Source organism: Helobdella robusta (assembly GCF_000326865.2).
Source record: "Helobdella robusta unplaced genomic scaffold HELROscaffold_21, whole genome shotgun sequence".
Classification (NCBI taxonomy): Eukaryota; Metazoa; Annelida; class Clitellata; order Rhynchobdellida; family Glossiphoniidae; genus Helobdella; species Helobdella robusta.
Window position 1 is genome coordinate 204,472 of NW_008704124.1, and position 25,221 is coordinate 229,692.

The window sequence follows — 25,221 nt, forward strand, 5'->3', positions numbered from 1 at the left end:
TTGAGGTTGTCATTATATTTTAAATACTTTAGTACAGAATTGTGTCAGGATAATTATGGTTTATTTATACTTTATAGGGTTAGGAGTTATAAGTTATTGTTATATATTTGCAATTTGCTGGAAACTTTTTTAAATTCATTAATTTTTAATTGAACAGAATGTAAAATTAAAAATAAGATTTTTAATTTTTGAGATGTTTTTGGGGTGTAATATGAGTTTGGATAAAATAACAAAAATTCAATATTTAAGAAATTTATAGGGTAGAACTAGATGGAAGTAAAGAACAATAAAGTATTTTAGTAAAGAATAGAGTCTTTGACCAAAGAATGTCCCATCCCTAAGTATAAAAATTAGGAATTTCATTTAAGCATGTTTCAAATTTATGTCCATAATTAAATTTAAAAAATATAATGTGAAAATAATTAAAAACAAGTTCAGATTATTGTGTAATTTTACCAATCTCAAACCTTCAATCAAAAATTTTAAAAAATTTTATTTAAGGCATTTAGTAAGAAAAAATTTTTTACTGGAAAAAAATATTATTAATAAATAACTTAAATATTTCTTAAATGCATTTTAAATTAAATTAAAAAAATTAATAACTCTATTACATATGAATTCATATCTTGATTATGTTATTTCACAAAAAAGACAGCATTTATAAATTAGTTTGTTTTAAATTTAAACATCCCAATATATTTTCAGCTTTATTGTTTCTGATTAGAAAATTACTGAATGGCCACCATCAAATTACATCAAATTACATCAAATAACAGAATATCATAAACGATTCATCCATATTCTATACTCCATCATGATCTTTATAGAATAAGTCACAAACATTTTATTGATGTTTGTTAACTTCATAGCATCTGTAATTAATTAATTTTTGATGTCAATTCAATTGTTCTTAAATATATTTATTTTATTGTTATTGCTTGTTTTATATCTTTTATTTATTTTGTTTTCTTGGTCATAACCTGTGCATAACTTTGTAGATGTGATCATTTGTTTGCAATCCAATAAGAACTTTTTACTTTACACTGGACATAAAAATAAGCTAGCTATAATTTTATGGACTTTATAGCTGCTAGTTTGTTTAATTTATTCAATTCAAATTTCTCTGGATTATAAGAATGTTATTACGCAATTATAATTTTAACTAAGGTTAATCTTGTTAAATTGCCTTATTTGAAAATGTGTTAATTATTTATTATTTATAAATGTAAATGTTCCAAAATCATGGGCTTCTGATATTTTCAGAATTATTTTCCATATTGATTTATAAAAGCAAGAAATAAATTTGTTGGCTTATAAATCCAAAATACTTCAATTATTTTTCATTTTATTTTTTTTATTAAAGGATGTACATAACCTGATTGGCCCAGTGATTCTTATTTAAATTTTTTTTACTTGATGTGTGTTTGGTTGGTTGTTTGTTTGCTTGCTTGCTTGTTTGTGTTCTTATCTCTTCCTCTACTTTTTAATTTCTTTTATATAATTTAGAATGCATGATGGAGCTTATTTATTAACAGTTTTTGAAGGCCAAACCTAAATGATTTTAATATGCACTGGGAAACTTATAGAGTAACAAACATTAAACATAACATTAATTGTAACATTAATAACATTAATTGCCACATTACATTAGCAATGAAGTTGAGAGTAACTCAGTGATGATGATAAAAATCATATGGAGGAATATGGTAGGAATGTGGTAAACTATATTTATATCTTCATTGGATGCTTTGAATTATTTTGCTGAAATGAAGTAGCTTTTAAGTTTGTCTACATTAGATTATTTAGCATTTTAAATGTACAAAATTCCTTTTATTAGCTCAAAAAAACCTTTATTTTTATTTTTTAATGTATTTAAAAATAACTTTGTTAACAACCTTTCAGTATTCAATGTGAAATTTGTTGTCAATATAAATTATCAATATCTGGAGCTGCAGAGTGAATGCTGATAAAATATTTATAAGCTTTATTCATTGAATTATATATATATATATATATATATATATATATATATATATATATATATATATATATATATATGTAGAGTTTATATAGCGCTCGTTCAAGTTCTCACAAACGCTTTATCCCACAAGTGCGCTTTGATTCTTTTTCTAAAATCACTTCATCAATCTCATTTGTTTTCAGCTCTGTTGGCAAATCATTCCACATCCTTGGGCCATACACTGCAAAACTTCTTGACGCCATTGATGAGTTTACCAACGGTTTCTAAAAATCATTGTTTTTGGAAGATCTTAAAAATCTACCTGCCACTGTTATTGGTGTTTTTTTGCACAGATCCATTAGATATTTCGGAGCCGAACCTTGCATACATCGTTTCATCATCACCAAAACTTTGAAAACGATTCTGCTTTCAATTGGCATCCAATGTAATTCACGAAAAATTGGGGTCACATGGTCATATTTTTTTCCTTGTACTATAAGCTTCGCTGCCCTGTTTTGTATTGATTTTATCCCATATATTGTTGACTTCGGACATCCCGCCACTGTTATTGGTGTTTTTTTGCACAGATCCATTAGATATTTCGGAGCCGAACCTTGCATACATCGTTTCATCATCACCAAAACTTTGAAAACGATTCTGCTTTCAATTGGCATCCAATGTAATTCACGAAAAATTGGGGTCACATGGTCATATTTTTTTCCTTGTACTATAAGCTTCGCTGCCCTGTTTTGTATTGATTTTATCCCATATATTGTTGACTTCGGACATCCGCTCAGCAAACTGTTGCAATAATCAACCCGACTGACCACAAACACATGGATCAGAGATTTTGTTGTATCCAGATCAAGAGAGGCTCTTATGCGGCCAAGCTGTCGAAGCTGAAATGAACAGTCCCTAACGAGGTTATTCACATGCTGATGCATATTCAGTGTATTGTCCAACCAGAAACCCAAATTTTTCACCACACCAGTGAACGGCACCATCACAGACCCAAATCTTATGCTCTTTACATCAGTTTTCGAGAGCTGTTGTTTAGTTCCAATCAACATTACCTGTGTTTTTTCCTCATTTAATTTTAGTCTGTACGAACTCAACCAATTCTTTAGGCACATTATTTTCTCTGAGACAAGTTCAACCATTTCCCCCACCGACCCCACCCCAGCGCTGCTGATGATCTGTATGTCATCTGCATATGCGTACACGCGCAGATCATTATGTTTCAACAATTTCGCTACTCCTGAAGTGTACAGGAGAAAAAGGAGTGGGCCTAACACTGAGCCCTGAGGAACTCCGTTCTTTATTTCCATGACTGTTGATGCTTGTACCCCGTAGACCACTTCATATGTTCTCTCGCAAACAAATGATGACAACCAACCAAGTACCTTGCCTTTCAAACCAAATTGATTTTTCAAAACCAAATGCAGCACGTCATGATTGACACAGTCGAAAGCTGCACTCATATCCAAAAGTGCCAAGAGAGAAACCCTTTTCTTGTCAACAGCTTCGTACGCATCTACCAACAGACGAGTTAGTGCTGTTTCAGTTGAATGAATATTCATTGAATTGTGTGGCACATAATGTTTTTACCTGTTGCTTTTTAATTTGAACCTGAAATGTATATTGATTCTAATAAGTTGGATAGAACATTTGTGAATGGAGAAATAAGAAAGCCAATATTTTTTAAAATTGTTTTATTAATTATTTGTTTTTTTTAATGTTTGGTAGAAAAAATTGAAGATAATTCTTTGTATACAACAATAGGCTTGTGTATATTAACTAGACTTATATTATCTACACTAAGAACATTCATTTCTGTTTGTAGAAATTATATCATGTTTGTCTGTCATGTCCTGATCAACATGAAGCCAGCAGTTGTGAAATAGTGTGTTCAGTTCATACAGATGGAAGAATTAAACACTTGCCACTTGTCTCTCTCTATATATATACATTTGAAGCAGTATGTAGGTCTCTATTTTTACATAGGAGCTTGTATGCGGGCTATCAATAGTCTACATGAGATTGAAAAGTAATCAGATACAAATGTATCAAGCTCTTAAAGTTATTTGTGCACCACCCATTAAGTAATGTAATTTTATAAAATTGTGCACTTGTGCTAATGTGCACAGTACACTCTAGTGACATTTAGTGGAGTGAATGTGTAATTTTGATTGACAGTTTTACTACTGTATGCAGGTTTTCTGCATGTCTTATTTTCTATTACTGTTCACATCTCAGGGTCAGGCCTGTGAAATTTTATAGCTCTTCTAGGTTTCATTAACATGGATTGCTCTTATATAATAAGCTTTATATGCAAGCCCATTTATGTTAGTACACATGGAACAACCTTGCCATGTCATCATCACACCTCGTTAATCATGATTTGATGATATGATGGTACATTCTTTAAGTTACAAACCTCTTTCCACGTAAAAGGAAAATATGTACTTTTTTTTAATCTGATGTGCAACAAAATTACATTTCTGCTGTTTTTTTTTTTAAATAAATTTTTTCGTTAAAAGTTTTCATTTTTTATACATTTTTTCTATTTATAAATTATCCAAATATGATAATAATAATAACAATAAAAATTGTAATAATAATAATAATAAAAATTAATACAAATGAACAGGAGCAGGTGGTGTGGGTGTGGGAAAGATAATACAGAGATTCCCAGAGAAGGATTGGGATAACTGTCCATTCACACAAGGAATTGAATTGGTCAGTTGATTTCCTGATAATGGTGATGATGATGGTGATGATGATGATGATGTGGATGGTGGTTATAATTGTGTTGGTGGTGGTGATTAAATTTTTATGGGGAAGATAAAATAATGGTTATGAGTAAAATGATGACGACGGCGATGAGGATGATGATGAGATAACATTGAAGAGGCAATAAATGATGGTGATGATGGTGGTGATAATGGTAATGATGACGATCATGAGTACTATGATGATCACATTGATAACACAGTTGACTGTAGATACAGAAATACAAATGAATGATTGAGATGCTATAGACAATGTTGATGATTACATTGTTGACTGTAAACATTAGGGATAAGTTAGGCAGAGCAGAAAGATAACAGTTATTTATGATAACAAAGGATTTCCCCACTATCACAACTTTATTTTTAATCTCTGTTTTTTCCTTGTTTTTGTTTCATGCTTTCATCATTGTTGTTTTTTGTTTGTCATTGCTGTCACTTGTGTTGTTGTCAACATATTTGTTGTTGTTGTTGTCATGTTTGTTGTTGTGGTCATGTTTGTTTCTGTTGTTGTCACGTTTGTTGTTGTTGCAACAGGAGTGCAACACTTGTTGGTTTTTTTAAAATTGAAACTGTTAAATCATTATTTTTTTATTAATTTCGTCAAATCAGATGAAACTAAAAGTAATTAAATAAGTTAATGAAATGAAATGACATAGCTGCCAAATAGTGAACAACTTTTGAGTTAGTTGCCCATCCTGAAGAGGTTGTGCAGGTGTTGATAACATCGAAAATCAGAATGATTAGCTGAATGTCTTGATGAATGAATGAATAGATGAATGGATGGATGGATGAATGAATGAATAAATGAATGAATGAATGAATAAATGAATGATCATGAATGAATGAATGAATGAATGAATGAATGAATGAATGAATGAATGAATGAATGAATGAATGAATGAATGATGAATGAATGAACTTGCATGAAATGTTTCTTCTTCTGTCAGTTGTATTTCTTGTCACAGTGTTGCACTGCGCCATGTTGAATAATCAATAATATCAATATCATTGTATTTATTGATAATGATAAATATTAAGATTGATGATATTTTTTTTGTCCTACTATATTTAATGTTAATAATTAATAGTGATAATGTCTGCAGATGTCTATGATTAGCTAGCTGCTTGTTACTGATTTTCTTCCTTTTGATTAAAGTGGTGATAATGGTGTGATGACGATGTAGATTATGATGATGATGGTGGCAATTTTGATGATGATGATGAGGAGGAGGAGGACGACGATTGTGATGACGACGACGATGATGATTATAATGATGATCAAAGTAACAATGATCAGTATTAGTAATGTTAGCATATATATGATGGCTTAAAAGAAAGCAGTTATTAGCAAGTTTTATATTACTTTCCTTGTACAGTTTTTCATAATATGGCCCTACCCTAGCTTTTTTTTATGTCCCACTACTTGTGTTTAATTGTTGTATTTTAATGTCTTTTTTATCTTTTAATCTTTATTATTATTATTTTTTAATTTTTACAATTTTACTGCACAGTTAAGATTATTTGGATTTTAAATTAGCAGTTAAGGTTTTATGATTTTTGTTTCTTTTAATAAAAAATGTAGTTCAGTTGACAATTTCTTTCCAAACATATGATCCACTTGTTGGTTAATTATATTCATCTCTATTCCACATTATACCAAACAGTCATGGTCCTAATTTTTTTTATGCTGTCTGAGATTCTTTGTCCACAGTAGTTTGAAGTTAATCAGTGTAAGTTGTGGAAGAGTAGTCAAAATTATACTTTTTTTTACATAGTGAATGAAATGATAATTCCATATTTTTCTTTATTGCATTAATTAAAGTAAATTTCAGTTGTGGAATAGGCACATCTACTTATTTGTGCGTGGGAATTGTTTGTTACTTTATTTCATTTTTTGGTGCGTGTGTGTGTTTTTGTGTGTGTGTGTGAAATGTTTCATCTTGGGCCACAAAGACTGCTCATCTGCATAACATTATGTGCATATGTACTGTAAATATGCTTGCATCCATATCATTCACACAATGCTGATATTTAATCTATTAGTTTTTCTCAGACAGCAGTTGAACCAGGTTACTTCGCAATTGATTGTTGAAGTTAATTGCTTGATATATAATGCTTTTCTACTGTCTGAGCTACTTATCTCACTTGGTATTATGATATCTAATTATTTAAAAAAAATTTGTTAAAATTCAATATAATCTTTTTTCAATTACAATTTATAATTGAGCATTTATTTCCCATTCAATAGAGAAATTTTGCGAATCTAAAAACATCATGTTTTTATAATTAATTGATTATCTAATTGTTATCATTTAATTATCAAATTATTTTAATTAATTCTTAATCTATTTTATTACTTTATGGTACTAATACAAGCATATTGAGAAAATTAGTACTGAAACAGTAATTTTGGATTATTAAGTATAGTAGTTGTTGTTATTAGTCCTCTATATCTTATTATTTATTATCATAGTGATGTTAACAACTGATAACACAGCTCTGATATTGTGAGGATGATGAAGTTCCAATGAAATTCATTAATTGGATGCAGTTGTGTTAAATGAATATTTTAAGTATGCTATTTTTCACTGTTAAACTAACACACATATGTTCACAAACACACACACACACAGACACGCGCACGCGTACACACACACCCTCAAACACAGATGCACTTATGTTTACAGGCACACACACATACTATATACAATCTATATACTACTACACATGTTTCCAATGTTCATTTATAAACACAGGATAAAATTTCATCTAAAAAAATTATGTGGAAGAAACCTTAATTGTTATTTAGTCAATATTTTTCTTACTGATAACATTTATATACATTTAGATTGTGACGTCTGAACCATAGATTTTTTAGCAATAAATTTTCCAATGGTTAAACTTTCATTGCACCTAAATTGAACAGTTCATAATATAAAATTTAATGCTCCCCAGACTTCATTTCATACACACCAATAGTACACACATTTTAAAACTTGTGGTTCTTATGTCAAGTTGTACTCTCATTTTCTTCATGAATTGAAGTTTTAGTGCATGTTAACTAATGGATTGAAAGAATGAAGAGAGGGACAAAGAAAAGATATGGAGTTTGAAAGTTCAAAATTAATGAAAATTCAAATAGACTAAAAAAATTTAAAAGTTTAATGTGAAGTAGCTGATTTTTAATGATTTGTATAAATTTGAATTTACTGAATTTTTTGGGCAAAGTAATAAAGCAGTTTTTGCTAATTGTTTTTAAGTGCTGGCTGGTACCCTCAGGTTATATATTACCTCTAGCCAGATTAAGTTCAAATTTTGATGGCCAGTGGTGAAATGTTCCTCTCTCAAGTTGCAACTCTTGCCATCATGTAACTTCTTACACTTATTATTTGTTTGCTCCCATTTACTTTAATTTATTGTTGAAAAGTTCTTGTGTAACTTACCTCATCATTAACAATAAGGTTGGCCATGGTAAGAATGAATGTAGTAAGTGACTGCAGCAGCGATGGTTGTGTCTGCCAATGCTAATTCTGATGTGTTCAAGGTTGATGGTGTTTGGCAGATAAATGCATTGATGTGATGATGATTGCAGTAGTTATAATGATAACAATGATAATGGTGATGTGAAGATGGTGTTGATGAGGATTATGACGATGACAACGGGATGATGATGATGATGATGGTAATGGTTGTGGTGATGATGATGATGATGATGGTAATGGTTGTGGTGATGATGATGATGATGATAAGTGGAACATGGGTTATTTTCTCGAACAGATCTTAAGATAATACTACTTTTTAAAGTTGCCGGCTGAAAATTTTCTTTTGTTTATTGTTGTAGTTTTTTCTTGCTTCTTGAAATAAATCAGCAGCAACATTTGCTACAGTGTTATTAAATGAACATGGACTTAATTTTTAACCCTGCTGCATTGTGATGAAATTTTCATCTATTAAGAACATTAGGGCTGAAATCTACTTCAAAAATCCATTATTTGCTTTGAGTATTATAACAGTCACACAAAAATGTAACCACAACTATTTTTTGTACTTTTTGCATTTGAATGCTATCTGGAAATGATGTGCTTAACCAATATTTAATTTCAAAGATTGGATATGAAAATAATTTCAATCAATAAACGTTTTATAACCCAATAATAAATTTGAGTTTATTAACGTTTAAACAGTTCTGTCAACCATGCGGTTGGTCCTTGGGCACTCAGAAGCAACCACCAACATTCTTCGTGTCTGTACTGACGGACATTGATGCATATCGACACTATTGTGCATGGTTTGTTCATCTTATCATTCATGTTTCAGCTTTGTTGTGTGTTGTTTTTTAAATTGTATCCATTGTAACTGTTGTTGTTCTGACATGACTCAAAATGTTTCGTTGATAGTTTTATGTATACTGTTTTGAATTCTTTTAATTTGTATGTGACAAATATGAAAAAAAATTGAATATGTTATTTAATGCATTGTTAACTTATCAATTAATAAACAAAGCATTACTGACATTTCTTAAGTTTGACATTCAGCGAGGATGTTGTGATGGAAACAGTTGCAAAGGAACACGTAGTGGATGATGACGACAGTGAAGATGGCAGTGAAGATGGGGAGGGGGTCGTTCGATGCTCTAAATTATACGCTCCAAAAAGTTTGGTGCTGGTTTCTCGATTGGATTGCTTTGAAGTATTCAGAGTTAGTTAACTTTTTCTACATTTATTTCTATTGTTCCGTCTGCTTGTAACATAGTTTATGTGTAATCACTATTGAAAAAAAAAACATTTGCTTTTGAATGCGTTTTTCTGAATCTACTTCTGACAAAAATACAAGTTTTCATTTCATTGCAAATTAATGCAATGAATGATTGTCAGTTGAACTTTTAATTTGCTTGTTGCTCATTGAATATGGAAGCTTGAATGAATGAATTGCTTTACAATTTTTTTTTCTTTTTTTTTCACACATTATTATTCTGCATTCATCATCATTATTATTTTTTAAAAGTTGCTTATTGTCTCTTGTTTCATGAAGTTGAATCAATGAAAAAATGCGGAATTTGATGTAATTTATACAACATCTAAGACAGCAATTATGCTGCTTTTATTTATATTTTTATTAAAATTTTATATTTTTAGGCTGTGGTTAAAAATTTTACTACCAGGTGACAATTTTTAGTAAAGATTTGGCCTGAATAACAGCGTTTTGGAATTCATACATTGTTTTTATATACACTGTAAAGTTTAATGCAACATGAAGTGAATGGGACAGTGCTCTCATTTCAATAGGCATGCCTGCTGATCATCATGTTTCTACATGTACATGCACCAGCCAATGTCATTCCATTTCCATGTACTTTATGTATGTGTGTGTGTGTGTGTGTGATGTGTGTGTGTGTGCACGTATGCTTGTACACAGTGTGTTTGTTTGCACTGTTCATCTGGCCCCACAATTTACGCATTAGGTGAAAAAAAATGTAAATGTCATTTCTTTCTATACCCAGGATTTTAAATAAATGAAGTCTGTAAGGCAGTGCTTTTAATAAGCGCTCACTGAAACACTAACTGTTTACGCATCCATTTTTTGGAGCAAGGATGTTTTATTTTAATTTTAATGACCATTCCCTAGTTATTTATTATATATATATATATAAAATACATAATATATATATATATATATATATATATATATATATATTTTGTTTATAATTTAGTTATTCAAGAATATTCCTGACAAATCATTATTAAGTTTTTTGAAAATATAAATGTCTTGTTCATTTTTATTTTGCTTAAAGTTTAGTGGATATAATTAGTATTATACTTGTTTAGGTTTTTGTTTTCTTTAGAGTATAGAGGTTTATTTTTGTTGGAAGGAAACATAGGTACCTTCAAGTTCACTTTTTATCTCCTATTCACATTAATCTGGGTTATGATGTGTTATCTTGTGTTTCGTTGTGCTATCTTGTGTTGTCTTGTGTTGCGTTAGGTTCAAATATTTATGTGTATGTGTTCCAATCAATGATCAAATTAATACATCTTCAATGAATCTGTATTCTATGTATTTCAAATGAAATTTTCAGCTTTGATCAATGTTATTTTTAGTTTCTTTTTATGTTAGAACAGATCAATGGCATCATTTTATAATTTAATAGAAGTATAAATTTGTTATATTTAAATAAATTATTTTTTTTTATATAATGCCGCAAATGAATTTGACTCACACGCACTCACGCACATATTTGTTGAAATAACGTGATGACAGTTTTCATTTTCTTCAATTAATCTTATTTTGCTACGCAGAATTTTCTTCATGATCTTATAAATCCTGTACTTATTATGCAAGGATTATAAAGGCATTAAAGTAAATGACTTAGTTTAATGATCAATTTTACAACAGTATCTGTGTGGAGGTGTTTTGTACTGTATTGCACTGCATTGTGTTGTTCTGTATTGCATTTTATTGTTTTGTATTGTATTGTATTGCATTGTATCTTCATTGTATTGTATTATATTATATTATATTATATTATATTATATTATATTATATTATATTGTATTTTATTGTATTGTATTATATTATATTATATTGTATTGTACTGTATTTTCATTGGTGTTGTTGCTGTTTTAATAATGTTTGCTCATGTTTCAATCCCCGAGTTGCCATTGGTTACTATTTGTGGAATGATCACCATAACCCTATCATCATCACCGCGGTTTTTTCTCTTCAGTGAATGAATGCATCACATGCTTGAAGGAATAAATAGATCATTGATTTTCCCAGATGCCTTTTTATTTCAAACTTTATATGTGTGTGGTATTTTTTTTTTACCAAGAAAAGTACTTCTTGCACTTGTTTCCAATTTATTTTTTTATAATAATTTTTTTATTATTGATGTTACATTTATTTCTTATGTACACTTGTGTGTACTTGTCTATATTAAAGTTTGAATATTTATTTTCTTCAAGTACTTACTCCTTAATTCTTCATAATGTTGACATCTGTTTCCTTTCATTGAATTTATTTCATTCTCATAATTTATTGAACTATCAAAGTTTAACATTTATTCAAATATTTTATTTGATTTTTAAGTTTAGTTTCTTACAGTTTAAACAAGTTTCATTACATTTTTTCTGTAGAGTTAAGAACTTTGAAATAGGCGTTAACCTGCTAGTTCATTAATAAGCTAGCTAACCCACGAAAAATTAGATGATTTAAAAAAAAAAATCCTGAAATTCTTACTTCAATCTCTTACATTCTCTGTTTCAATTGAACTTATTTGATGAGCTATTAATATATCATTCGTTAGAAATGTTTTTATATCATCACTGGTTAAAGATGATCATTTTGGGTCATTATTTATTTTAAATCTCTTCCTTCATGGGACTACAATAAACAACAATGTGACACAACAGTGCAGTCTTGAACAATGCCAGATTCTTCTTCATTTCATCTTAGACATTTGTTTCTTTTTTTGGTCTGAAAAAAATTCACACTTTAATATTTTTCTATTTTTTTTTTAGAAAAAATTTGCCATGTGATTTATTTTCAATATTTTGTTTAAAATTATTTTAGAAATTTTTTTAATCTACATGCCATATGCAGCTTGTCATAACAAATTGCAGGGAGGTGGATTATATGGTTTTTTTCAATCTTTTGTGTTCTTTGCGCCACACACACAAACACACACGCACACGCAGCACACTTTTGCATTTCACACAATTTATCAAACTGTTTGTTAATTGGGAATGATCTTTATTACAAAGAATTAAACTCTAATGGCTATAAATTATAAATTTAAGTCTAATTTCATTCTTTTTCTTGTTAATTATTGTTTACAAATTATTGTTATTATTATTGAAATAATTTTTTTATCTTATGTATAAGCTATCAAACTGATTACGATGGCTGATAGCCACAAACTTTCAGAAAAAAAATTAATTTATTTTTTTCAAAAATAAGCGTTTATGTTATGTGTTTTTCCAGTTAAAAAGTGGATTAAGTATTTTGTTTATTGTATGCAGCGTATGGAAAAACAATCTACCCACTCGTTCATACATTTTGAAGAAATCAAATTAACTTTTGGCAATGTTGTGATGATAACAATGAGGACGATGGTAATGTGGATGATGATAATAAAAACAAAGAGGATGACGATGATCCTGATAACGATAACGATGATCTGATGATAAGAATGATAATGACGATAAATTTTCTTTAAATCAGAACTGCCTAGGGATAATATACGCAACTTACATAGACAACCTGAGCATAAGCTTTGAGGTTCTAGTCGCCAACATACTGACTGCTGTTCAAATTCCTCCACATGGTTTATTATTTTATATCATTTTTGTTATAATTCATTATTATTCTTTTTGTTTTTTATTAGTGTCCGTGTCCATTTGTGTGTGTGGGTGTGTGTGTGGGTGTGTGTGCGTGTGTGCATGAGTGCCTCGGTGACTGTGTGTATACAAATATGTGTGTTTGGATGATTTGGATGATTGATAATTAATGACGACTAATTGTATGTTGGCTAATGTATGCTGCTTGATAACTAACAATTCACACTTTTATGTTTATATTTTTTATGTTTTTTTTTTTATAAATTATATACTATGACTTTTTTAACTAGCCATTGAACGAGTGTTTAATTGAAATGTTTAAAAATTGATCACATAATAAAGGTGGTCCTCTGGTCAAGTTTTCCATAGGAGCAGGTGACCGGCAGAACATCCAGCTATCATCGTGTCCCACATTGCCTAATACTGGCACATCTGTCTCTCTACTCTTCGAACAACTTGGTCAGTTGGTGTCTTGAATTTTTTAAAGTTCATTCACACGTTACGACAATTCATGGTCTCTTGTTAGTGGTTTGTTAAATGTTTAAAAGATGATGTGACCGATGATTTCAACGCCATTTTCACCCTTATTTGTTTTGTTTAATTTTCTATGAGAAAATAATTTTTTTTGTAACGTTTCTAGCTGTTTTTTAAAGCTTGTTTTATTTATATGCATTTCATTATTAGCATGATGCTGTTTAGATTTTCTCACATACATTTGTCAGTGCTCGCGTAATACAATCATCTGAAAGGATTGGAAGAAAGAGTTTGAAATTAAGCAACTTTCTCTGCAACTAATTCTCATGTGTCAAAACAGATGCGCGCGCACACACTCACACATACACCCACGCGCACGCACCGCACATCAGCATATGTAAAATCAGAATCACTCAAACTAATTTATTTGTAGTAGGTTAATGTTAATAGCGTTGTAATAATATATCAGTATTTTTTTAGTTTATTGTGCTTGCTTTATATCATGCATAAATAATGATACTAATGTGTTTGTTAATCAGTATTATCTACAACTTGCATTATTGTGGTGTAATAAAAACTCTTTCATTCTAATTTTACATTGTTATATTTATATTTATATCGATAATATGTTTATATGTTACTATTTTACACATGAATTTGTTTGCTTAATATGTTATCAAAATCATTGTAGTATTTTTTCAATGCCAATATAACAAATCTAGCAGATGTTTTTGTCAGTTTTAGGCTCACCTTGATATTAAGAATGTTTCAAAACAAATTCAGCCTGAGTCTAAAAATATCATTCTTTATCTCTTAATTTCTAGATGAAAATCATTTATAATTGTCTGATTACAGAGCTGTGATGTTCACACAGATTTTAACAGATTATTTTATCCTGACTGACTCCATTCATTAGATTTAATGTTGATCAATATTGAAGATTGTGTTGATATTTTGAGCTCCACGATAAATTGACTGGCAAGAATTATTTATTCACTGTTTTGTTTTCGTTCTTTTTAATTGCAATCACATGCTGCTCATTTTTTCTTTTTTTCCTGGTAGAATTACAGCCATCAAACCTGACAATAGCATTTGTTTTTATATAACTCATTGTCTGAACTAGTTTTTATGGTTCTAGGTTTCATGTTTATTATTTCTCCTCAGTTATATTACACCGTAATATTTATTTTATTGATTTTTTGTAATTTTGTTTACTCACGAATGAGGATTTGACATTATGTTTTAAATTTTTCAATGTGAATGGAGAGATTGAAATGTGATTAAAATATTTTTAATGAATTAATATTAACTTCCACGTGAATAGATTGACTAGTGGCAAAAAGTTACTTATCTAAAGATTTTACTAAAACACTTAAGGTTCTTATAGAATAAAAGTGGAATATGTTTTTGAAAAAAAATGGCATGCTACTGAAATATTTGTTATGTTGATTTTTATATATAAGTTGATCCCTAAGTGCTGGAGATTTACATGGATTTTAAATACAAAAATTTGTAAATTTTTGCAGAATAAATGTAAAGTCATCACCTCAAACATATAATTTTTTTAAAAATTGAAATTCCTTAAATTTTTGTTCTCAAAATAAATTTAACACACTGATGTAAATATTAATTGGAATCACATATGTTCATCAATATGAATGTTCTTTCAACACATTCATATTGATGAAGAATGAATGACCTACTACTGTATTGCAAATATTTGAAATGTTTGCTTGCTATGAAATCTATCTATTTCAATTGTATCATAAATTTTAGCAATAATGAAAGGTTTCATTATTGATTTTATGATGATAAAATTATTGCAACCATTGAACACAAATGGCTGCACCATCACCATCGTCATCACTATGGTACCCATCACCATCGTCATCATCATCATCATGACTAGAGAGGATTTTGTCTTGCAGCATGTAGCTGTAAATTAATATAGGTTGTATGTATAGTTTGTACGTCAGGGCTCATTTGCAATAACAACAAACATGTTTTCCTTCTTACTATTCAGGCATTTCAAATTGTTTGACTGTGTTCTGTGCAGCACTGTGCGATCACAAAGTGCTGTTCCATTCAATGAGTTATTCCAGGTTAACAGATTCAAGCCACGCTCTCACATCGCTTATGTACCCACTCAAATATAGGTTGTTTGTTTTTATGCTAGTCTGAATGCAAAGCGTGTATGTGTCAACGGCTTCGATTTATTGCTTTATGAGTGTTCTTTACTTGACTTTATCACTTTACCTATGATCACTTGAATTTTTAATGTAATTTATTTTTGCATTCTACTTTGTTTCTTTTGCATCTAGTTGTGTTTATTTTTGTTGATTTTTTTTTCTTTTAAGTTTTTTGTGTTTGTGTGTTTTTGTTTTGTTTTTGTTGGTTAAAACTAAAGAAGCAGCGATTGATGGCTCCCTAAAGGACGCATGTGGGTGGCCTGCAAAACCTGAACAGGTCAGGTCCAGCATTGTATGTTAACAATGATAACAAAAACACCGCTGGGCCTGTGAGTGACCTACAAAACCTCTGCTGTCTCAACATTGCGTGGTAGAAGCGATGTGTGCTGTTCATATATTGTATATAAATATATGAGAGCCGTGGTTATCTCGGAGGCGATGCTTTGATGGTACCATATCTCCAAACTAATTAAACATTGATGATGATAATTTGAAATTATATACTAATGTAAGCATGCGTGTGATAGTTAATTTCTCTTTGCGTGACATGAGGAAGTTAGTATGTCTGTGAATATATTTATTTTATCTATGCTACGATTGCTGTGTGTGTATGTGTGTTCATCATTCATGTGAATAATGTTATTACCGATTTGTAACAGCCATTTTATTTTTTTAATTTCTTCTCAAATGCGCAAACAAACGATCATCATCATTATGAATCATATGAAGAAATGGCATTGAATAAAACCATCCCAATTTTTATGATCATATCATTAAAATAATGATAATAATAAAAATAATAATTGACATGTGAGCGAAAGCTTTGCACTTTCAAGTTTTTCGGATTTTCCATAATTACATTCATAGCGCTCATTTTTCTCATTTCAATCAAAGTGGCATGCTCTTTGGTCATTAATTTTTTTTATTCAATCTAAAATAAAGTTTTTACATCTGCAAGTTGTAGATTTTCTATTGTCTTCAGAAGTTCTTCCAGATGGTAACTGTACCTTTTATGTGCATCATCAGTAGTAGTTTCTTTTTATCCTAAGTTATGTAGGATATTACATTTCCTTTTCTTTTTATCCCTCTCCTTTAGTCACTCCCTTATTATGAATAACTTTCTCGTGTGTATCCATCGTGCAGTTACGTATACGTTCCTCTGCTTCCCGTTGGATTGTTGGAGGTTTTGAGTACTCCAACACCGTTCATTGCTGGTGTGCACACATCACAAAAGCCTGATCAATCTGAACTGGTACGTATGTACGTTTTGTTTGTTTGTTGATATTCGTTGTTGTTGTTGATGTTTTTGTTGATGATGATGTAATTGCTGTTTATTGATGTTCTGCTACTGATGTGATTTGTTAGTTTCGTATTTTAATGTCTTGTCGTTGTTGTTCTAAGAATGGTGAACCCAATGTTTTCGAAATTTTTCGATGCAAAATGTATAATGTAAAGATTCGCAAGTTAAACAAACCAGACTAAAGCTGAAACTGTCAAATATTTAAAAGTTGAATTAATATAAAGGACTTTTCCATGAATACAAATGTTTAAATATTCAGTCATTTAAAAGTGAATAGAGTCTCTTTGTGCTAAAATTATAAATATTAAGAATAAACATTTTACATTTTTAAACTGTTTATTTGATCTTGTGTATAGTTTTTTTTATGAAAACTTAAGCAAAGTTATAGACTAAACTAAACAGTACATAACCATTTGATAATAACCAATGTAATATTATATTTGCTAACAACAAACAACAATAACAACAACAAATAACAACAACAACATTGACGACAATAACATATGTTGAAATGAATTAAAGTTGGATGTGGTGGTAGCTGATCTGGATGGAGGAAGTCTGAAGCTACCTGACAACATGCACGTTTCTCTCATGCCTCAGGCAATGCTCTGCAGGATGAAACATTGTCTCCAGCAGGTGACCAACATTTATCTTTTTATTTTTTATTATTATTATTCTTTATTGGTTGTTTTGTCATTTCTGTTGTTTTCATTGGTTGTGGCGCTATCATTAATAAGATTATGTTTATTATTTTAGTGTATCATATGATAATGATGATATTTGTGAATGCACCCTACGCATAGCTTATATATATTGTATTATATTATATATATATATTATATTATATTAAATATATTTATATATTTATTTTCAATGGTTCTCAGCACTACACTGGCAAAGAAAGTTGTAGAGATTTAATTGATGCTGCTCAGAATCCCAGTAACACATTTACTATAAGCATAAATTTAATTACAAATTTTAAGTAGAAGATTGTGGAGGTTTAATTTGATGCTACTTAATTCTTAGTAACGCGTTTACTGAAATAGATCAATATAAAGAATATAAATATAAATTTGAAGAATAAATAAATGGAAGCATAAATTTAATTACAAGTTTTAAGTAAAAGTTTTATAATTAATCTTTGTTATATAATTTATAAGGATATATATCACTGAGAGTAATAAAGAACAATCAAAAAAATAGTAATTACTAAGGTTGAAAAAACAGCTTGGTACGACGATATAACGGCATGTGAATTTTTGAAAAACAACTGCAGATATTGAGACCAGATCTAACATTGGCTGACATTGCATTCTCATCATCCACACCGAAGCTCTCTTCTCCGGAAATTCTCGTTAGCATGTTTTTTTTATATATTGACCATACACAGAAACGCAGAAACACACATTTTTGAATGTAGTGCCAATGAGTTGTTTTATTCAGAATTTTTTACGCGACTCTTCTATCTGTTTATATTTTTTAATCGGCATCACCGGGAATTGAACGTTTTTTGCGCTTTGCTTTCAAATAAAAACTAAGATTGATGGCAATCGAACTGTTTGTTTTAATTAAATTTATTTTCTACTTCTAAAGTTGTTTTTAGATGAAAAATAATCGAACTATTTTCAAATTAATAAATTTTAAAATATTCAACAAACATTTTTTTACATTTTTGGTTTTGTTTTATTTACTGCACTGCTACAATAAAGTGTATTTTCATTTTTTCATTTTTATATTCAGGACAAAGAAATAAGGGCGATATTTTTACGATTCTTTGCAGAACTTTTCATGCACTATCGGTCGTGTTTGAATTTGATAAGAATTAATGCCGAGCCCGTCATCACATTTCACAAGGTTTGCCCTCTCTCTCTCTCTCTCTTTCTCTCTCTCTCTTTCTCTCTCTCTCTCTCTCTATCTCTGCTTCTGGTATGTTTGGCTTGCGTCATATTGTTACTCAATGTTTTTTTTACTCTTTGCTATGTAATTTCTTTTTACATTTTGTTATGTAATTTTTTTACGTTCCTTACAATTTGTTTCCAGTTTCTCATACTTTTTATTCAATCTTGTCATTTTAGTATAGATTTTTCAATATTTTATTATAAAAATTTTCAGCCATAATTTTTTCAGCAAAGTTAAAAAGCGCAGCTATGCTAAAAATGAACAGCAGTCATTCAGTCATCACGACATATTTGCAGGCTAGTTTTCTTGGTAATCAGGGCTTGATGGATGATGATTTTCTGAAGAGAGTACTTGATTCAATGTCTTTCAACACATTTGTCGTTGAAAGGGGCCCGCCATACAGAATATGTGATATTTTTGATGATGTTAGTTCTCATCATTCATTTGTGTCTTTTTTGTTTTGCCATGATGTTATTGATATTCATTTTTTTAATTTATTTTGAATAATTTTTAATTATATTAATAGTATTCTTACGAACTAGGTGGTTTCAGATAGCTATGGGTTTTCATATTCTGTCCAGTTATTTGATCATAACCTGATTGAAATACATGTTGTGACAATGTTGTGAAATTAGAAAAGTTTAGCTGACAATATAGTGCTGTTTGCATGTATAAATGTTTGTACCCGTGTATGGTTTCAAAAAGCTGTATGTCAACAGGCAATTTTTATTATTGTTGAGATCAGGCATGTGGCTTATAGATTTGTTGATTTTTCACAAATTTGCTCGTATCAAGCAAACCAGCTATCGATTGAAACGTTACTTAGGTCTTGGATAAAATGCATGAGACGTTGAAGGTTGAGCAGCAGTTCCCAGACAGGTCACTGCAGCATGTAAAAGAACTTGCTGAAAAGTTGTATGCCAATGTTAGTGTTTTACTGTTTTTAGTTTACTATTGCCACTTTCGTTTTATAAGCCAGTGAGTTATGCAATTCAAAGTTTTTTATGTTTTGGAATATTATTATTAATTTCAATGCACGCAAGAAGTTGTTTATTTCCTCTTTTATATATCATTGCATTTCATCTCGTATTTGGTAATTTTTATGTTTTAAAAATTTGTGTATGAAAGCTGATGAATTTATTTTTTAATTTTATCTAATATTTTTATCATTTTTAGTTCAATGTATACATAAATAATGAAACACACAGTGCAACAGCTGTGCATCAAGATGTTGATTTAAAAATTCATTTGAAAAATTCTTAAAAGTTTACCTGCTGGCATTCGTTGTAGATAATAAATATCTCACCAAATAACGTGTGCTGCTCGAACATTTATGAAGGAAAACCCAACCCAGCCAACCGTCGTCCAGAAAGTCCCTCGACCCACTGAAGGCTCGCACTTGAGAGTTCATCAACCCCTCTTCCCAATCTTGGACGAGGTCAAAGTTCATGCACTGATGCAAGAAGGCATGAGTAAATGGGACACAACTTCCAAGTTTGTTAAATTTAATTATCTTACTGTTAGTTAATGTTAGTTACTTATTTAATTTAATCAATACCTGGTTAATAATTAGTGAGCTGACTACTTTCCTGTACATTTCTGAACGTTGAATGAACTTTCAGACCCAGCCCGATGTGGCAGCAGTACCCTCGCATTGTTCCAACTGGCACGAGACTGACACACTCGCAGGTTGAGAAGGCTCAACTTGTTTCCACCAATGCACGAAGGCTGGAGGTTCTAAGGAACTGCATCACTTTCATTTTCGAGAATAAAATCTCTGATGCAAGAAAGGTTTGTTATTTTTTGTATTAATTATATTTATATTTCAAACTTTGATTTATTTTTTGTTGATGTTTATTAATTAATATTCTAACATTTTAACATAATTATTTAACTTTTGGTTGAATTTAATGTTCCTCACATGTTCCTCACATGATTGCATTTTATATTGATAGTTCCTAATATTTCAACATTATTTCTCTTTTATATATTCCAAATATCATTTGCTATTACATTTGAAATATTATTTGGCGTGGTGGCTCAATGGTTAAAGGCGTCTGGTCTTGCTGTGTGAATTGGAATGGTTTGAATGCAAATTGATTCCCGCCTATCATATGCATTTTATGTGATGCGTCGTTTTCACGCGTATTCGTTAATACGCTGTTTGTCTGTCGATGGTACCTCTGAAGCAAGTGCACAAGATAGAATGACCTTTTAACCTTTATTAAATATTTTTCTAAATGCAGATAATTCCAGCGGTGTTGAAGGTGTTGAAGACAAAAGTAGCAAGGCTGCTTCTTGTTGAGGAACTTGGTTTCCACGTAAAAAGCAACAGATCCTTACTGGAGCACCAGCAATTTGAGATGGTGGTGCGACTGCTCAACTCTGCTCTCCAGGTCCCTATCTATCATCTTCTATCATTTGCCCTATTCGCTATGTAACGCTTCATTTTTATTGAGCCATTGAAAGTACAAATAATTTTGTTTTATGTTAGAAATTAAATAGAGAAATTTTGTGAAATATTTTTTTTAATATATCTCTACACAATTTGGGTGTAAATTAAATTGATGAGAACAGTTTGTTTGTTAATAAAAAATAATAATTTTATAAGAATTAAATAAGCATGCTGTTTGTGAAATTTTGGTTCAAAATTTTATTGACTTATCTATCTGCTGTCCTCTTTAAAAATTATTTATTGAAACTTGCAATAACTTGCTCAATTTGCACCGATGTTTCACTGGTAACATGCAAATGAGCAGAATGATTCCGTGATGGATGAGAATGGAGTAGCAACCGCCATCTTGCCACTCGCCATGTCATTCTGCAGGGTTAGAACATTTTTTTTTGCATCATTCATTCGCCTTCATTTCGTCGACGACTATTCTCTGACATTTCTTAGCAAATTAAATTTAATAAATTATTTATAGTTGTTGATCATTTGTAAACAAAAACATTATAGAATTATTTTAATTAAATTGTTTATTTTTGTTGATCTACTAATTCATGCAGAAGTTATTCACTGGCGTCATTCAGTTCGCGTACACGTGCGTGCAAGATCACCCCGTCTGGTCTAGTCATCAGTTCTGGGAGGCCGCCTTCTACCAAGACGTTCAGCAGCAAATATGTCAGCTGTACGTCAATCAGAACAACAACGCAAAAACATTGCAGCAGATTAGCATGCAGTGCAGTGCAGATGTTAGTGTCTTCTGATCGCTAATTATTATCTCGTTACTACTGCTTAGCGTATGGAACGTTCTTTCACATCTTTTAGCTTTCCACATTGTCATCAAATTTATTTTAGTTTCTGCTTTTTCTGTTAGATTAGAAGATTTTGTTTCAAATTTTATTTATATTATTTTCTTTTTGTTCAACAAAATTGTATTTTAATAGTTATTAATTAGACTTATTAGCTATCAGGTTTTTTTTTTAAATTGTATAAAACTTCTTATTCTTTCTTGTTCTATATGGTTAAGCCAGGGTTCCATCTTCATTTAGGCATTAACTAACATGACAAGTTAATTAAAAGCTGTTTGAAAAATTTCTAGTTTTTTATAATTTCTGATCAAAATATTCATCATTTTATGTTGAAAATTTTTGATCAAATAAATGTTGTTCATGTTTGACAAACACATGTCTGGAACATCGTTCAGGAAATGAACAGTACTGATCCTTCAGCGAACGACACCACGCTACGTCGCAACGATTCCAAACGATGGTCGACATTTTCCTTGAATCCTCCGAACAACGCTGCACACCAGAGGTCTATCGCTGCCCTTGAAATTGCTGCTGAACAAGTCGGAAACATTTTTAGACACAGTTTACAGAATTATTTGAAAAATTATATCTTCTGCTCTCTTTGACTTTATTTTTATCTAGCATATTAACATTTCATTTTATACCATAAAATTTTATCTTATTTCTGACGTGTTCTAATTTTGGGAATATTTCTGTTAATGTACTGCACGCCATGAATATCACAATTTTAACTGAGTATTGAAGTTTTTAAGCATATCATTAATTCTGTGATTACGTTATGATCTTGGTCTTCAAAGTTTTCATATCAAAATCAATAACTTTTAAATTTTTTTCATCATAAAAAACATCTCATTTCAATTTTGTCGGTGCTGCCTTATTACTGCATAAATAATTGCTACTCATTAATATTACTATGTTATGTTTAACATAAGATGAGACTCTGGCCCAATTTGAGTGAAGAAGAGAAGTCGGAAATGATAAAGAACGAGGAATCGACAGTGTACAGTCAAGCCATCCACTATGCCAACCGCATGGTCTATCTCAGGATACCTCTCGATGCTACTAAAACTCCAAAAGATGTGATGGGCATGGAAGGTGAAAGTCTGAGCAGTATGGTTACTAATAGGTTGGTCATCGGTCATTCACTGGTCACCATTCAGTGGTCACCATTCATTGGTCACCATTCATTGGTCACCATTCATTGGTCATTTCAATTGGTAATCACAATCATCCTTTTTTACAGTGCGGCAGACAGCGACAGTATGGACGGTGAAAGTGGAATAGACGACCCAGATATGAATGAGATCGGGGCAAATGTTACTAAGTTTGTTTTGAGGTTCATCGACAAAGTTTGCATGGAAAGTGGCGTATCGACTGACCACATAAAATCACTGCATCAAATGGTTCCAGGTAATTGCATACATTAGAATATCTCAGCTGTAACATTTGTATATTTTGTTCATTCCAATAGTTCATGATGTGTGAATGAAGCTTTCCAGCCGACATTTTGATTGTAAAACTGATTGTCGTAAATTAGTGATATATCATGTCCAAAGGCTGTTTTTTTTTCGTTTTAAACAGTTTTTCTGTTTTGAAAATCCTGTTTTTATCAATTGAGTATGTTTTTTAAATTCAATAATTCGAACTAAATGCTGACACATTTTATAATCAAGTTAAAAATTATTGCAAAATAAATAAGGTTTATTAACTTCACGCAGGCGTCATAGACATGCACCTGGAGACATTGGAAGCCATTCATCAGGAAATACAAAGACTGCCTCCCATGCCTAAGGTGCATGTTTCTCATATTCCTATTTTATTTTTACTTCATCTTGGCATACACACACGCCACACAAACACCACACACTACACGAACACACACCACACACACACGCAGCCTCGCATCCTGGCACCAGTCCTCTTAGTTGGCGAGGAGATGTTGTTGGAGGGATTGAGGGCCTACCTGATTCCAGATGGACGTGAAGAGGGTACAGGAGGCGTCATGGGAGGGCCTGCGTATCTGCCGGCGGAGGGGGCCATCTTTCTCACGTCGTACAGGGTCATATTCAAGGGTACATCTTGTGATCCACTAGGTGAGCTATCTATCTACCTTACGATTTGTAATGTTGATGGGCAGAATGGCAATGGTTGCGTTGGGGGCATGGCACTTATTTTATAAATTTTAAACATTGACGTACATCTTAGCAAATGATAATGTGCGCCACGCTACGCATTTGTGAACGTACAACCGTACATAAACTTTAAACAAATCAGTTGGCGAGCAATCAATTTGTCGAAGTTTTCCAATATCCTCTCTAACGAAAGAGAAAAAATTGAATGCACAGTACCTCAACCACAAAGATCTCTGGATGCAGGAGGCTGTACAACTCAGGTCCGCAACTTTCCAGGTTGCTTTCTTTATTCTTTCATGAATGTCTTCACTGCATTTGTTGATGTATTTGTTAGACTATGCTGTTCTCTCAAATATTTATTCTATAGTTTTGTTGTTGACTTTTTTTAGCTTATAAGATTGATAAATAGAATGCAACCTACGCATTTCTTTATAACCTTGACACCATGCTGATGGCCAAATATTTTTGACAAAATTATAACAATATATACGTGTGTGTGTTTGTGTGTGTGTTTGTATTTGTCTGTCTAATTTTATCTGTTGCATCCATTAGTCTGCTATTTGCTAAGTTATATTTGTTATGCCTCACACAGTATTAATGATACTTTTTGTATTTGAGCCCTATGTTTATGTAAAAAAGTTTTTTTTAAATTGCATGAAATTTTAAACTCACTGTTGACATTTCTACTTGAATTCAGTTGATATCACACTCGTCTAGTTTGTGCAGTGCTATTATAGATTTATAACTGTTAGAATAAGAAAACTGATATTATTAAGAAACGTTGTTGTTGGGCATATGTGCTTGTGAGATTAATTTTTGTTCATTGTAGAACCAGTGAATTCGTGAATTCTTTGACTTTTTGAATATTCATGAAGCTTTTCATT

The 25,221-nt window shown here is 30.9% G+C and overlaps 1 protein-coding gene across 1 annotated transcript in view; it reads left to right on the top strand.

The window, feature by feature from the left end:
* Positions 1–25,221, top strand: part of HELRODRAFT_77859 (hypothetical protein) — a gene marked incomplete at both ends in the record, with an annotated part of 38,673 nt that overhangs the window by 3,175 nt on the left and 10,277 nt on the right. The window contains 23 exons of the mRNA XM_009018233.1: positions 4,614–4,699; positions 8,937–9,040; positions 9,276–9,450; positions 12,973–13,075; positions 13,431–13,547; positions 15,586–15,718; positions 16,895–17,003; positions 17,574–17,687; positions 18,328–18,405; positions 18,792–18,905; positions 19,247–19,375; positions 19,777–19,875; positions 20,290–20,469; positions 20,592–20,741; positions 21,197–21,346; positions 21,707–21,778; positions 21,960–22,074; positions 22,626–22,744; positions 23,138–23,331; positions 23,449–23,615; positions 23,924–23,997; positions 24,103–24,298; positions 24,480–24,613. Coding sequence (XP_009016481.1) covers positions 4,614–4,699; positions 8,937–9,040; positions 9,276–9,450; positions 12,973–13,075; positions 13,431–13,547; positions 15,586–15,718; positions 16,895–17,003; positions 17,574–17,687; positions 18,328–18,405; positions 18,792–18,905; positions 19,247–19,375; positions 19,777–19,875; positions 20,290–20,469; positions 20,592–20,741; positions 21,197–21,346; positions 21,707–21,778; positions 21,960–22,074; positions 22,626–22,744; positions 23,138–23,331; positions 23,449–23,615; positions 23,924–23,997; positions 24,103–24,298; positions 24,480–24,613 — 2,912 coding nt within the window. The remainder of the gene's footprint in view (positions 1–4,613; positions 4,700–8,936; positions 9,041–9,275; positions 9,451–12,972; positions 13,076–13,430; positions 13,548–15,585; positions 15,719–16,894; positions 17,004–17,573; positions 17,688–18,327; positions 18,406–18,791; positions 18,906–19,246; positions 19,376–19,776; positions 19,876–20,289; positions 20,470–20,591; positions 20,742–21,196; positions 21,347–21,706; positions 21,779–21,959; positions 22,075–22,625; positions 22,745–23,137; positions 23,332–23,448; positions 23,616–23,923; positions 23,998–24,102; positions 24,299–24,479; positions 24,614–25,221) is intronic.